Below are 15828 nucleotides of genomic sequence, written 5' to 3'. Positions count from 1 at the left end.
ATATAACATTGTAATAATTCATCCATTATTATTGGCTAACATACTAAATCTCATTAAAATTCAGTTCAATGATAAATATTAAATAGATTAACTCAGTTATCTTATATAAAATAAATACATCAAACATTACTCTTCAAAATTGGACATCCAACAAATTACAAAAAGAAAATTAAAAAGAGATACTAGATTGGAATAACAAAGAGAAATGCTAGAATATGCTTCTTTCTCTCTTAATATGTCTTCAACATTTCTATTTTAAATATGCAAATAACATGTTCTGATAAGAGTTATAAGAGATGAGAATTTACCAAATTATTATTTGAAGCTTTTCTAACAAAGAAAACCAAACATTCCATAAATGGCTGATTCGCTGGATATGATTTATATGTATGAAATATGAATCCTAGTTTCGGCTCAAACCTCAGACATAAAAACAAACGATAGTGAAAACAAAGAGAAAGAAAAGAGATGGCCTTGTCAGCTTCGGAGCGAAATAAATACATGCATAATGCATTTAAAAAATGAATCTAATTTTAGTTCCAACTAACCTCAAAATTTACAACATGAACTAAGGAGGCTCACATTTCCCCTTAGTCCCTTGGCATTTTTTCCCAAAGATTTGGGATCATGCAAGTGTTTCTACTTGATGTGGATTACAAAGAAATTGTAGTGTACTATGTATGAATGTAGGTGTCAGCATGGTTCATCCGCTGTGTAGACAGGTATTTGCCAAACTTTTGTGTTCTTTTTGGGATCATCGGTGAGGCTAAGATCCGTGTCATCTTCTTTGAATGTTCTGATGAACATTTTCGCACCCATCATGATAAGCCTCTCCACCATGAATAACTCGTAATTGTTCTCAATCAAGGGATCCAGGAGATGACTGTAGTTTGAAGAATATGCCATTTTGTACCTGCAAATTTGGATTTGAATCATCATGAACATCAATAGAACTTAATCAGCTGAAAGCTACATGGAGATACAAAACCTTTAACAAGTCATTGTTCCATGAATTATATGATCAACGTGACTGGGTAAAATATAAGAACCAACCGCAACAGAGTTGTGTTATATGTTCTTATAGGTCATGGGGTAGACTCACACTTCATCCATTGCATAGGGTGTGGACTTAAGTGGTGTCCAAACTGCATATGAACACAACATTTTCACCACAGTAGGTGAACCAATAGAAAGCAGATACAGGATATGATATAGCCCAACTTAAGAGAAAGTAGTCTCATGTCTTGATGAATGCACACAAAGAAACACACACACAAACACAGGCATGCATGCAGATGAAGTCTTCAGTTCACAGCCATGGAGACTAGTATGATACAGCTATTGCACCATTTGATAACTCCACATGTTACTGGAACTGAATAAATGACACACATAAGTCCAGTATGTAATGCACATCCTTTGATGGTTCCTTGAGTGACAAGTATTTAATATTTATAACATCAGAAAATTGAAAAGATCAACTTCATCCGATGATGAACATAAATATTCTAGCCGCCATATAGATTCCTATACTATACTACCTTTAAAAGTTTCAATTTTCTAGGAACCAAGGTGCACAATAGAACAGTTACCTGACAGCAAGCGGTGAAAAAAATCCAGGAGACCTTTCATTTGAAGCAATAAATAAGGTTCTTCCAGGAGGGACCCACTTTGCGATTCTGCAGAGTATAAATTCCGCTCGCGTATCCCTATCAAGGTGAGGATGCAGGCTCCTTGCTACTCCAAATCTGTCCTTCCTGGTTTTTATTTTATCCCCACGACGGACATGTATGGCATCATATTCACCAAGTTGTGCTTTGATCTGTGACCAGTAAGCAGGTCAGAAATTGAACAGTGTAACCAGTAAGCAGGTCAGAAATTGAACAGTGTAACTTGGACATAGTTTTTTGAATGTAAGGCTATAGTGTGAACTCAGCCAGCATGTTATAACTATAATCACAAAATTCTCAAATTTGCAGAATAACACTCGTATATGAGCTGCATAATTAAATTTCATCAATCAAGCCATGAATCAAAATCTTAGATAAGTGCCTGAATCATAAGTCCTGACAATCACTGCAAACATACATAGATCACAATATAATTAATCTACAAGGAAATAACCAGGAACCTGTAAAGTAAAATATAATGTCTATGTGGAAGATTGGGAAAGAAGATGATGTCTCCAAGAAGACCTTGGCACATATTTCTGTATATCAAAAGGGCATGTCTGTACTAGGTATAATTTTATTTTCCTCGGAAAGAAGCAAAGGAAACAGGAAATTGCTCTACCTTCACTGAAATTTTATGAATCAGGAAATCAGAACATCAGTCTACCCATAATCTCTACCCTCTCTAATTTGTAGTTCATCCCAAACAGCTCCTTTGTTTATGCTCTCCTAATGGCTGTTTCAAAGTATTCACTACTACCTTTATGGGAAGACTCTGGGTATCAATGTTGCCTTCTTGCTTAGTACCTTTTCCTAGCCTTTCTTTTCATTTCTACTTCAGAGGATATCTTACCTCTCCCCACGTCCCACATCATTTATTTCCACTCGATGAAATTTCTTTTGGATAAAAAATCAACGTAAGGAAAATCTGCTGCGAAATCCTTGAGTAGCACATAAATGAAATATTCAAGCATGGATACATAGAAGAATCTAGACAATAACATCCAACCCTTTGCTTCATTGAAAATTTTCACAAACAAACCAACAGTTCTCACTCACTCACCCTAAATCCTAAACCCTCACCTATAATCTCTCCAAAGGAAGGGAGAAGGTGTATTATAAAGCAGTGAAGACATTTGGCCATAGAACACTGTAGGCACACTCTAAAGTATATTATAAAGCACTACCATTACAGTAATGTATTATTCAAGCAATAAACATCTTATAAAATATAATAAATCAATATATCTAGCACGAGAAGTTTACCAAACTTAAAGAGAAGCTTTAAAAAGATTGTGTGTCAGGTGGACCTTTTCTGCTGCATCTCTTAGTTTACGCGCTGCCATTGATGGCAGAAACGAGTATGGCAACATTATAGCACTACGGTTGTTTCGATCCTTGCATTCCATAAACCTGAAACACCATCATTACTCACATCTCAAGAAAATTGGAAATTTTCAGAAGAATAATGACTAGATAGAAGTAATAATCATGTTCACATATAACTGCCAAATATTAGGAGGAATCCTGTATGTCTATGGTCTAATAACATAAATCTCGAGCCATGATTTTACAATCAATAATCAAACTTCCATGAAATTCTATATTAAACATACGTCATAAGCAAACAAGGTTGGCTGACCTACCAAGAAAGAGGGCTAGCGGTTCTGTTGATAAGCAACAGACCTGAATAGTGAGTATCCTGTTTAAGCTCGACACGGCTAACACCCTGCACATGTGCAACTCCCCTGGCTCCCAGCTTCATGCTCGTTTCCAGAACATGATACCACTCTTTTGAATTGTCCAAAATCACAGGAATAGTCTCGGACATCCTGTCCACATCATATAAAGAGTCCATGGGGCAAGAACTACCTGCCCACCTATTGCCACAAAAACAAAATTGCAGACGTAAATTTGCATTTACAACAGTTTCCATAACTGAATCATGATAGCAAGAGCAGCTGCATCAGCTGCAACTTCCCATAGCAATCACAATACAACAAGAAAGCACAATTTAAAACCATGACAAGAAGCAATGTTTGTTCACCTCACAGAAACAGTAAACAAGAACAGATCCAGACACATGAATTGAGTAACGAAAAACACATCAACATTGAAGAAAGAAAAGAACTCACATTTCCTCAGAAGTAGCATTAGCAACGGAATGGTGAAGGATCCCTTTCTTGTTGTGTATGGGGTTGATGCACATCCTAGACGGCATAACGAAGGTTCTGCACTTCAATTAAATCCAACACCTCACAATGAAGTTAGGTAGAGGTAAATAGTAAGATTGCAGAAAAGAAAAAGAGTACCTTTGGAGGAAGAGGGCTTCTTCGAGAGCGCAGCGGAGGCTTGATTCCTGATGGCCCAAACCCTCGCAGGAATCGCAGTGTTTTCCGGGGCAATCGATTCTGTCGCCCCAATATAGGTACCTTCGGAGTTGGTGGTGTTGCGGAGAATTGGGGTTTGAAGAAGTGGTGGAGAGGAGAGAGAAGATAAGGAAGATAATGGCAATGGCGGTGACTGTTGCCGCTAGCACCAGGATCGAGGACGTCGCCGATCTCGTCGCTTTCGATTTCGAGAACCCTCTCTGAATTGCCATCTCCACAGAATGAGAGACGTTAACAGCAACTTGTTATAGTTGATCCATGTCATCAACACTTTTGCATCTATCTTGAGCTCATCACAGAATCCTCGTCTTCTCAAAATGTATATTTATATTTTGAATTTGGATTCTCTCTTGCAAGAAGTTGGTAAAACAACAGAGTAAATAGTTAATATATTATCTTAATTTAAGAGTAACTCTTTCATTTATTATTTTACCAACTTTCTCATTTTAAAATTTTTTATGAATAATTGACCATTTGTACCCATGAGAGTTCAGAACGCTGACAAATGTACTCATCGTAGAACAAAACTGACTTTGTAACCATGAGAGATGGGCTCCGTGTGACAAAAATAGCCTACCTTGGGTTGGCACTTGCTTCGGGTATGTAGCGTCCAACGTGGCTCTCCGAACCTCCCAAACATTAATCCACGTGGATCTGAACGTTTGTATATATAGGTAATGGTTGAAATGAAAATCCTAGTAAGTTCTCTTCCCCAATTCGAACCATAACCCCAAATCTGAAACATTGTTGCAATTCAAGCGCACCAAGAGTTATCTCAGAACCCCAGCGATGTCATCACGCAGATTTAACTCAGATGCCAAGTTTGGAACTCGCAGCAGTTCTTCCAGTTCGAAGAAGATGAAGGAGAAGAAGCTGGACGTCAAATGTTTCTGTGGGAGGGATGTTGTGTTGATGGAGTCTGGAACGATTACGAACCCTAACAGATGGTTCATCAGATGTCCTCTATGGGCGGTAAGGGACCGCTGCTGTTGTTGTTGAGGTGAGACAATGATTTCTGAGTTTTAGTTGACAAATTTGGTTTTTTTTTTCTCTCAGACAAGAGATTGCAGATACTTTGTTTGGGTGGATGAACTCGAATAAGGATGGGAGAGCGTGGCAAGATGTTTAGCCAAGAGAAAGTTCGAGCATTGTTATGCAACGCTTGATGATGGATTGACTCTGAATACAGGGGGGAAATTTGCAAGCATCCTCAATGATGGCTAAGAAGATAGACAAATTTAGGGTTGAAATTAAGGGTGAAATTAGGGGAATTAGAGTGATGATTATTACTGTTGCACTGGGGGTAGCATTTTGTCTGTTTTGTGAGATGTATTTGGTTATGAAATCATAAGACTTGTAAAATTGGAGGTCTTTGTTCTGTCATAGTTAAAATTTTTGAATGATATTGGCATGATATGGATTGTTTCTAATCTATACTGGTTTGCTTTACATGTGATACATTGATGTAGATACACAATGTTTGAATCTGTTGCTGCAATCTGAAATGATTCTGATAACAAAATGGACATAAATATGTACTTTCTCCTTAAGGATCAAACAGAAAGCTGAAAATTAGCAACCTGATAATTTTGCTTTTCAATATATGAGTAAGGACCAAATTGGATGAAGAAAGTGTTGTAACAATAACAATAGTGATATCAAAATGAGGTAAAAGAAGGCAAGTATATAACTGCTTTAACAAGTAAATTGTTCATTATATATATATGGATGCTGGAGGTTCCAAGCATTCTGATATTAGACAAAAAAGTCAAATACTGGCCACTGAATTTACACCCTAAAAAAAAGCCTTACTAAGTCATATCTAAGCAATTGCATGAAAATGCATCAAAAAACATAAGAGTTATGTATCTCACAAGTGTAAACTAAAAACAACAAAAAGCCAGATTCTGAATTCCCAAATAGTAGTCTATGATATTGGGGTCAAGTTACTGCTCCCGCTTGACAGACTATTTTTTCCTCCGCTTGCTCCACGTATCCTGCCTCGACCTCTACCTTGACCTCTCCCTCTATCAGATGTGCCTCGACCTGTAGCAGTTGGAGTGACAACTCCAGGTGTGGGCATGAACCGGGTGCTTGTTTCTGCACTAGCACCTTGCAGTGGATGTGGTGTAGTTTGAGAGTTGTGTGTGGATGGAGTTGTTGCTGGCTGGTTGGTAGGTGGTGTACTTGGCTGCTGTCTTTGTCCGGCTGGAGGAGGGCGTTTAACACTTCTCCTTTTAACCTGTTTTCTGGTTGTTGCATTTGTTGCTGGTGGCTGTGGCTGTGCAGTCGGGATCCGTTTGGATCCTTACTGTCGAACCTGGATTAGTCTTCAGTATCTGGTTACCGTAATCATGAAGTCGTGCATATTGTGCAATTTCAGAACCTTCTATTCGCTCTTTTGCTTTCTTCATAGATCTATAAATTTTCCTTTCATTGATTAGTACATTATACTCGGATCTGAAGTATTGGTCAGCCTCCCTAATTGTCAAGTTTGGCTGCACTCGTATCCTCTCTTCCAACTCATCTATGACCCACTTTCCATCTGCTGACTTACAGTGATTGTCCCTACTACAGGTATGTTCATTTACAAATGTCTTACCTGAAAACTTGCTGGAAATGTTCTCTTGGCACAGTATATTTGCCAAGGACAATCCTTATCATAGCATATAGCCTTCGATCTTGTAGAATCACAAGGAGCAAAGAATATGCTCCTTCCAATATTGATATTAAACTTTCTGACAGCCTTCCTGAAGTGGCTTAGAGTTTCAAACTCCATCCCAACCTCCAACCGAACCTGGTTAACTGGGGCATCAACATTGCTCTGTGGAAAAACTGGCGTCTGCTCAGTATCATCGTCACTTGCTATGCTATGCAATTCCTCTGATTCATAGCAATGATGTCCAGGATTTTCATCAGAGAAATCATCATCATCAACGGGGACGTAGAAGGTTGGAGGCTTGTCTGGATCGGGGTTCGGGATGAAAGACTGGCCTGTAGGGGGGCCTCTTAGTTGATCTCCTCTTGTTCACATTTGGCCTTCCCTGAACCTCCTCTGAAGGATTGCTCTGATCATTTTGGGGAGTCCTATTGGTCTCAGATGGTGGGACTGTCTGAGGGGTTGATTGTGAGAGTGGATTCCCATATGGATGTGGGGTGTATTGGGTTAGTTGTTCTGGTTCAAGAGGTGCAGAGACATTGGGTTGAGAAGAAGGGACTGAGTCTGAACAAGCAGACGCTGTTGGTTGCTGATCTTGTTCAATAGGTGGCTGAAAAAGTTGGGACTGAGTTGATGGTGGTAAATCTGGTATGACAGGTGTTGGGGGAGGCTGAGAAACATGTCCTGCCTCAACAGATCCTGAAAGTTGTGGGTCTGCTGTCTCCTGGGCCGCACTGATATTGTCTTTTTTTGGGCCTCCAAACCAGCCTGTTTATGTGCTTCATAGGCCTCTTCCCTGTTCTGGGTCTCACTCCTTTTTCGGTCCTCCTTCCTAACTTGCAGATTACTTACAATTTCAGCATCATCCTCATCTTCCACTACTATCAACCTTCTTTTTGGACTCTTTTTCGGAGTTGGAACCCTTCTAGCACAACGCTTTACCCTCATCTTTGATGGAGTCATATTGTTTTCCTCAACTAAGACAGGCTCATTCACCGGATGCTCTGTATATACATTTATTCTGTTACTATTCTTCACAGCTGCCTCATACATCCTAACTATATCCATGTCAACCTTAAGGTCCCTCAATCCATCATCAAGCTCTTTCCCAGGTTCCAGCCAGAAAAAATTAGACACAGATGTATATCCTATGTCCTTCACCAAATCAGATACGAAAAAACCATTCAAGGTATCAACATTAACCCTCTCTATCTCTGTGACTTCACCACCAACGTAACTAAGCTTCCCACACGGCCCTCTCTCAAACCGTCCTCTATGATTAATACACAGTGTTATATGGATGGTGACCATTCCTGAAAGTGAAATAAACCAACACATTCTAAGAAAATAGTGCATGTTACTACACCTAATAGACACCATAAATCAACTACTTAAGCACCTAACACAAAGCCTAAATCAACTAATCAACTAATTTAGCAATTTTCAACCACGATTTCATATGGTAATGTAATCTGTCTAACTACTCTCAAATCGAAAAGCATCAGATCGGCAGATTCAAATCAAACACCAATGGCAAGAAGCAATAAGAACAAAGTGGCAGGAAAATAGAAGCAAACAATGGATGAATCATGAATTACCCCTATACTCGTCACTGAATCAAACAGAAGCAACAAAACCCTATTTCTAAACAGATTCATGAAGCAGCAAAATTGAAGCAGCAAAAAGTAAAAATATTCCCCAGCTGCCTTCAACGTCCCAGCCTCAATTTGCTTGCAATGATCATTATTCAATCCCAAGTCACCAATAAATGCATCATAATAGAAAGCCAAAAACAGATTGAAGATTCATCAAACAGAAACCAAAATCATGTAATCCAGATAAACATGAAGCAGCAACTCAAAATCATGTAATCCAGATAAACATCAAGCAGCAACCAAAATCATGTAATCCAGCATGAACAAATAGGAACAGAAACATGAACAGAAAAATCAAATTGAAGCAACAAAACCCTATTTCTAAATAGATTCATGAAGCAGCAAAAAGTAAAAATATTCCCCAGCTGCCTTCAACGCCCCAGCCTCAATTTGCTTGCAATGATCATCATTCAATCCCAAGTCACCAATAAACGCATCATAATAGAAAGCCAAAAACAGATTGAAGATTCATCAAACAGAAACCAAAATCATGTAATCCAGATAAACATGAAGCAGCAACTCAAAATCATGTAATCCAGATAAACATCAAGCAGCAACCAAAATCATGTAATCCAGCATGAACAAATAGGAACAGAAACATGAACAGAAAAATCAAATTGAAGCAACAAAACCCTATTTCTAAACAGATTCATGAAGCAGCAAAATTGAAGCAGCAAAAACTAAAAATATTCCCCAGCTTCCTTCAACACCCCAGCCTCAATTTGCTTGCAATGATCATAATAGAAAGCCAAAAACAGATTGAAGATTCATCAAACAGAAACCAAAATCATGTAATCCAGATAAACATGAAGCAGCAACTCAAAATCATGTAATCCAGATAAACATCAAGCAGCAACCAAAATCATGTAATCCAGCATGAACAAATAGGAACAGAAACATGAACAGAAAAATCAAATTGAAGCAACAAAACCCTATTTCTAAACAGATTCATGAAGCAGCAAAATTGAAGCAGCAAAAAGTAAAAATATTCCCCAACTGCCTTCAACGCCCCAGCCTCAATTTGCTTGCAATGATCATCATTCAATCCCAAGTCACCAATAAACGCATCATAATAGAAAGCCAAAAACAGATTGAAGATTCATCAAACAGAAACCAAAATCATGTAATCCAGATAAACATGAAGCAGCAACTCAAAATCATGTATTCTAGATAAACATCAAGTAGCAACCAAAATCATGTAATCCAGCATGAACAAATAGGAACAAAAACATGAACAGAAAAATCAAATTATAAACATGTTCTGAATTTTTGATGAACACAGCTAACAAAACATGAACAGATGAACACAGACTTAACAAATCATGAACAGAAAAATCAAAAAATTATAAAATCAAGCACAGAGTAGGCGACGATTGAATAGGAGCCGAGGTGGAAGGCAGAGTATTACAGGCGACGACGGTGGAGGTGGAGAGCTCGGCGACGACGGTGGAGGTGGCGAGCTGGGCGAGGACGATGGAGGAGACGAGCTCCGCGACGGCGATGGAGGAGAGGAGCTCTGCGACGGCGATGGAGGATAGGTGGGACGACGAAGAGGGGCTGTGGGATGCGGTGGCGATGGCGGTGGGATGCGGTGGCGATGGTGGTGGCTATTAAGGTTCGTCAGAGGGTGAGAGGGTGAGAGTTGAGACTGAGATACTGAGAGGGTGAGATGAGGATTGGGAATTAGGGTTCGTGGCTACGTGTTCGTGCATAGCCCACGTGGATTAATGTTTGGGAGGTTCGGAGAGCCACGTTGGACGCTACATACCCGAAGCAGGTGCCAACCCAAGGCAGGCTATTTTTGTCACACGGAGCCCATCTCTCGTGGTTACAAAGTCAGTTTCGTTCTACGATGGGTATATTTGTCAGCGTTCTGAACTCTCATGGGTACAAATGGTCAATTATTCAATTTTTATCTTTATCTTTACACACATTACATTTTTCGCATTTTTTTTGTCGTACACAAATTTTTGTTAAAGAATACACAAATTTTAAAGCATAGCACATAAATTTTCGTAAAAGAAGAAGAATCGATCATTAAAAGGAAGAGAGAATGTAGTCCATGAGTGATTTTTAAATTTTAACAACTTTGTTAAACTTGATTACTTAAAAGATGAGATAATACTCAATTTGGTCCTTGAACTTACACGTGAGTCTCAATTTAGTCCCTGAAGTTTCAATTGCCTCTATTTAGTCCCTGAAGTTTATAAATGTGTCTCATATTAGTCTCTGAGACAATTTTTTGTACAAAAACGTTAATAGAACGCTGTTGTAGACTATCACATGTCACGTTAAAACTTGTAAAATGATGTAATTTTGGTTTCGATATTTAAATAGCTCAAAAAGAGCATCGTATTACTTATTTTGTTAGGTAAAATTTTAATAAACACCATTTTGGATGTTGTTTTTGGGTTATTTGAGTGCCAAAACAAAAATGACATCATTTTACAAAGTTTAGTGTGGCATCCGACTATCACGACAATGTTCCGATAACGTTTGTAGATTGAAAATTGTTTCAAGGACTAACATGAGTTATGTTCACAAAGTTTGGGGATTAAATAGAGGCAATTGAAACTTCAAGGACTAAATTGAGACTCGCGTGTAAGTTCAGGGACCAAATTGAGTATTATCTCTTAATTTAGACACCTACCATTATTGATTTAATAAATATCAAACATAGGGAATCTTGTTATAAAATAACTAAATAAATAAATAAAGAAGAGATAACAAAAATTAAGAAATATAAAGAGAGAGAAAAAAGGATTGCAAGGTAAAAGAGAGAGAATATTTTATTGATTGTTGTTGTGTAAAAAGCCTCAACCTTTGTCCCTATTTATACGTGTGCAAGGCTTTACTTTTTCAAACTATATTAAATATAATCATCTTTGAGAATGGGCATCCACATAAGATGTGATAAAGCATTCTTATCACAACACTCTCCCTTGGATGACCATTTAGGATTATTGCCTCATTAAAACCTTACTAAAGAAAACCCAATGAAAAAAAACTTTAGTGAAGGAAAAAGAGTACAATATCCTTTGTGATGGGGACTGCCTCATTAAAAACCTTGTTAAGAAAAACCCAATGGGAAAAAATCTGACCAAGAAAAAAAGAGTACAGTCTCCCCCTCTTGTCGACATCATTTAATGTCTCGAAATCGGCACATCCCAATCTCATGTACCAATCTTTCAAAAGAGGATTTTGGGAGTGACTTTGTAAATAAATCTGTCAGATTGTCACTTGAGCAGATCTGTTGGACATCAATTGTCCCTTAATTTTGAAGATCATGAGTGAAGAAGAATTTGGGAGAAATATGTTTTGTTCTATCACCTTTGATATATCCGCCTTTAAGTTGAGCAATGCATGCTCTATTATCTTCAAACAGGACAGTTGGAGCTATCTTATGATCAATCAGTTCACATGATGACAGAATATATTGAATTAAACTCTTGAGCCAAAAACACTCGCGACTTGCTTCATGAATCGCTAGTATTTCGGCATGATTAGAAGATGTTGCTGCTATTGTCTGTTTCGTGGACCTCCATGATATAGTTGTACCACTATATGTGAACAGGTATCCTATTTGAGATCTCCCTTTATGTGGATCAGACAAATATCCAGCATCTGCATAGCCAACTAATTGTGATTGGATCCATAGGGATAAAACAATCTCATATCAACCGTTCCATGAAGATATCGAAAGATTTGTTTGATTCCACTCCAATGTCTTCTGGTTGGAGAGGAACTATATCTTGCTAGTAAATTCACAGCAAATAATATATCGGGTCGTGTATTATTAGTAAGATACATTAGCGCTCCAATGGCACTAAGATATGGTACTTCAGGACCAAGGATATATTCATTTTCTTCCTTTGGACGGAATTGATCCTTTTCTACATCCAAAGATCTTACGATCATTGGAGTACTTAATGGATGCGACTTATCCATATAAAATCTCTTCAAGATCTTTTCTTTATATGTTGTTTGATGAATAAAGATCCCATTTTTTGTATGCTCGATCTGCCGGCCGAGACAAAATTTAGTTTTTCCAAGATCTTTTATCTCAAACTCTTCTTTTAGAGTTTTTATAATTGTTAGAATCTCTTCAGGAATTCCAATGATATTTAAATCATCAACGTACACAGCAATTATAATGAAACCAGATGCAGATTTCTTTATGAAAACACATGGGCAGATATCATCATTCTTGAATCCGTTTTTGGCCAAATACTCAGTAAGACGATTATACCACATTCGTCCAGATTGCTTTAGACCGTATAAAGATCTTTGCAATTTGACTGAGTATAACTCTTGTGAATATTCATTGGATGGTTTAGATATCTTTAGTCCTTCAGGGACTTTCATATAGATATCCCGATCTAATGAGCTGTATAAATAGGTTGTTACCATATCCATTAAATGCATATGCAGTTTATGATATGCAGATAAACTGCCCAAATAACGTAATGTTATCGCATCCACTACAGGGAAATACATTTCTTCATAATCTATACCTGGCCTTTATGAAACCTTGTGCCACAAGTCGGGTTTTGTAGCGCACAACTTCATTTTTCTCATTTCGTTTTCTCACAAATACCTATCTGTATCCAACAGGTTTTACATCTTCTAGTGTACGGACTACAGATCCGAAGACTTCACATTTTGCAAGTGAGTCTAATTCAGCCTTCATGGCTTCTTTCCATTTTGGCCAATCATTCCTTTGTCGACATTTTTCGACTGATCTTGGCTCAAGATCCTTACTTTCATGCATGATATTTAATGCCACATTATATGCAAATATTTCATTGACAATTGTCTTATTTCGGTTCCATTTCTTTCCTGTAAAGACATAATTTATCGAGATCTCGTCATTTTTACAATTTTCAGGTACCTGAACGTCTTCTGGCGTTAACACTATATCAGAATTTTGGACAACTGCAAGTGTCTCTACTATGTCTTTTTCAACAAGAATAGTATTTACCTCTTTTCTCTTTCGAGGATTTTTGTCTTTGGAACCGACAGGCCTGCCACGCTTCTGGCGTGAATTTGCTTCAGTGGCTACTTGTCCTACTGGGACATCAATTTGAATTGGAGCATTTTTTGCTGGTATATAAGATTTAGTTATCCTCTTTGTATCGGAAAATGCATCATGCAATTCATTTGCTATTCTTTGTAAATGTATAATCTTTTGAACTTCTAGTTCACATTGCCCTGATCGAGGATCTAAATGCATCAACAATAATGCATTCCAATTAAATTTCTTTTCAGGAAGCTTATTCTCTTCCCCTAATGTTGAAAATTTTGATTCATCAAAATGACAATCCGCAAATTGGGCTTTAAATACATCTCCCATTCGTATATCAAGATACCTCACTATAGAGGGAGAATCATATCCAACATATATCCCCAATTTTCTTTGGGGTCCCATTTTAGTGCGACTAGGTGGTGCAATGGGAACATATATCGCACACCCAAATATTCTTAAATGGGAAACATTTGGCTGCTGGCCAAAAACTAATTGCATAGGAGAGAACTGATGGTAACTCGTTGGCCTCAAACGAATAAATGTTGCGGCATGTAAAATAGCATGCCCCAAACCGAGGTTGGGAGATTTGTTCTCATAAGTAAGGGTCTAGCAATCAATTTGAGGCGTTTAACAAGTGATTCTGCTAACTCATTTTGTGTGTGAATATAAGCTACTGAATGTTCAACACTTATTCCATTAGCCATACAATAAGCGTCAAATGCTTGGGAAGTAAATTCACCAGCATTATCAAGACGAATTGCTTTGATTGGATTTTCTGAAAATTGTGCTTTTAATCGAATAATTTGAGCCAGTAATCTCGCAAACACCAGGTTGCGAGAAGATAATAAGCACACGTGTAACCATCTTGAAGATGCGTCTATTAGGACAATAAAATATCTAAAAGATCCACATGGTGGATGAATAGGTCCACATATATCACCTTGAATCCTTTCTAGGAATTCAGGGGACTCAAATCCAATCTTTACTGGTGATGGCCTTAAAATTAACTTCCATTGAGAACATGCAGCACAACAAAATTCACTAGTTTTAAGAATCTTCTGGTTCTTTAGTGAATGTCCATGGGAGTTTTCAATAATTCTCCTCATCATGGTTGTTCTCGGATGACCCAATCGGTCGTGCCAAGTTATGAATTCATTTGGGCTATTAAACTTTTGATTTACAGTGGCATGTGATTCAATTGCACTAATTTTGGTATAATATAACCCAGATAAAAGTGAAGACAACTTTTCTAATATAATCTTTTTATTTGAATCATGAGTTGCGATACATAAGTACTCATAACTTACCTCATTCGTAGTCTCAATATGATATCCATTTCGGCGAATATCTTTGAAACTCAACAAGTTCCTCAGAGACTTGGTAGATAATAGTGCATTATTTATTACAAATTTTGTTCCTCCAGGAAACAAAATTATAGCTCTTCCGGAGCCTTCTATCACATTGCCTGAGCCAAAAATAGTATTAACATACTCTTCTTTTGGCATAAGATGGGTAAAATATATATCACTTTAAAGAATAGTGTGCGAACTTGCACTATCCGCAAGACAAATATCTTCAAAATATGTCCTTGCCATTTTTCTTCAAGAACAAATAATAATAATAATAATAATAATAATAATAATAATAAAATGAGTAAAAATACATGCATAGTAAAATAATTCACATGAATACTTATCAAACTATTTCATCATTGATCAAATAGCCAATATTTCCTTCAAAATCCTTAAAGAAATTAAATACATCATAATGCGTGGTGGAATTTTCATCATTTGAAACAAAATTTGTTTCCTTTTCTTTGTCATCCCTTTTCAAGGATGCTTAATAAATATCAACTAGGTGCCTTGGGATACGACAGGTACGTGACCAATGACCCTTTCTACCACAACGGAAATATTTATTCTCAATTGATTTATTTTGCCCATTGTTTCTTTCTTTATCCCACTTCTAGTGAGATACTTTCTTGTGAATATAATTCTTTTCCTACCATAATTTTTCTTGTTATCAAAATCTTGCCATTTACCTCTTCTGGGGTTATAATTTGCCGCATTTGCTTCAGGAAATGGGGCGACGCCAGCTGGGCGCGCTTCATGATTCTTTAAAAGCAATTCATTGTTGCGTTCAGCAACAAGAAGGCAAGAAATTAACTCAGAATACTTTTAAATTCTTTTTCTCGATTGCTACTGCAGGAGAACAATCGAGGCATGGAAAGTCGAGAAAATTTTCTCTAACATATCGGGCTTGAGGAGGTATCACCGTTTTTTTATGATTGTACCTTTCTTCAAGGTCTTTTCACAGATCTGCCGGATCTTTTAATATGAGATATTCATTTTTTAATCATACGTCAAGATGACGACGAAGGAAAATTATGGCTTTGACTTTATCCTTCTGGAATGTATTATTTTTCAAC

At 37.5% G+C, this 15828-nt stretch overlaps 1 protein-coding gene across 2 annotated transcripts; it reads right to left on the bottom strand.

The window, feature by feature from the left end:
• Nucleotides 1-486: 486 nt before the first annotated feature.
• LOC130943862 (uncharacterized) lies at nucleotides 487-4358 on the bottom strand. 2 transcript variants are annotated; one of them, XR_009071899.1, is made up of 7 exons: nucleotides 3983-4358; nucleotides 3806-3901; nucleotides 3317-3550; nucleotides 2981-3083; nucleotides 1593-1822; nucleotides 989-1145; nucleotides 687-913 (listed from the first exon to the last, which is right to left on the bottom strand). XR_009071899.1 is itself a non-coding variant. In XM_057871916.1 (6 exons), exons 1-6 carry the CDS (start codon nucleotides 4270-4272, stop codon nucleotides 694-696), a joined length of 1173 nt encoding a protein of 390 aa, XP_057727899.1. In that variant the 5' UTR covers nucleotides 4273-4358; the 3' UTR covers nucleotides 487-693. The 2 variants fall into 2 exon arrangements, 1 of the variants encoding a protein (XP_057727899.1); XM_057871916.1 differs by lacking the exon at nucleotides 989-1145 and having other exon boundaries at nucleotides 487-913.
• Between the last annotated feature and the right edge of the window lie 11470 nt (nucleotides 4359-15828).

The sequence above is a fragment of the Arachis stenosperma genome, chromosome 8 (assembly GCF_014773155.1).
Source record: "Arachis stenosperma cultivar V10309 chromosome 8, arast.V10309.gnm1.PFL2, whole genome shotgun sequence".
Taxonomy (NCBI): domain Eukaryota; kingdom Viridiplantae; phylum Streptophyta; class Magnoliopsida; order Fabales; family Fabaceae; genus Arachis; species Arachis stenosperma.
This window is presented reverse-complemented; position numbering and strand designations above follow the sequence as displayed.

Coding starts and splice junctions, on each gene's coding strand:
- LOC130943862 (XM_057871916.1), bottom strand. CDS start 4,272: ATGGCAATTCAGAGAGGGTTCTCGAAATCGAAAGCGACGAGATCGGCG. Junction 3,551..3,805: donor AATGCTACTTCTGAGGAAAT/GTGAGTTCTTTT, acceptor TTGTGGCAATAG/GTGGGCAGGTAGTTCTTGCC. Junction 914..1,592: donor TTTTCACCGCTTGCTGTCAG/GTAACTGTTCTA, acceptor CCAAATTTGCAG/GTACAAAATGGCATATTCTT.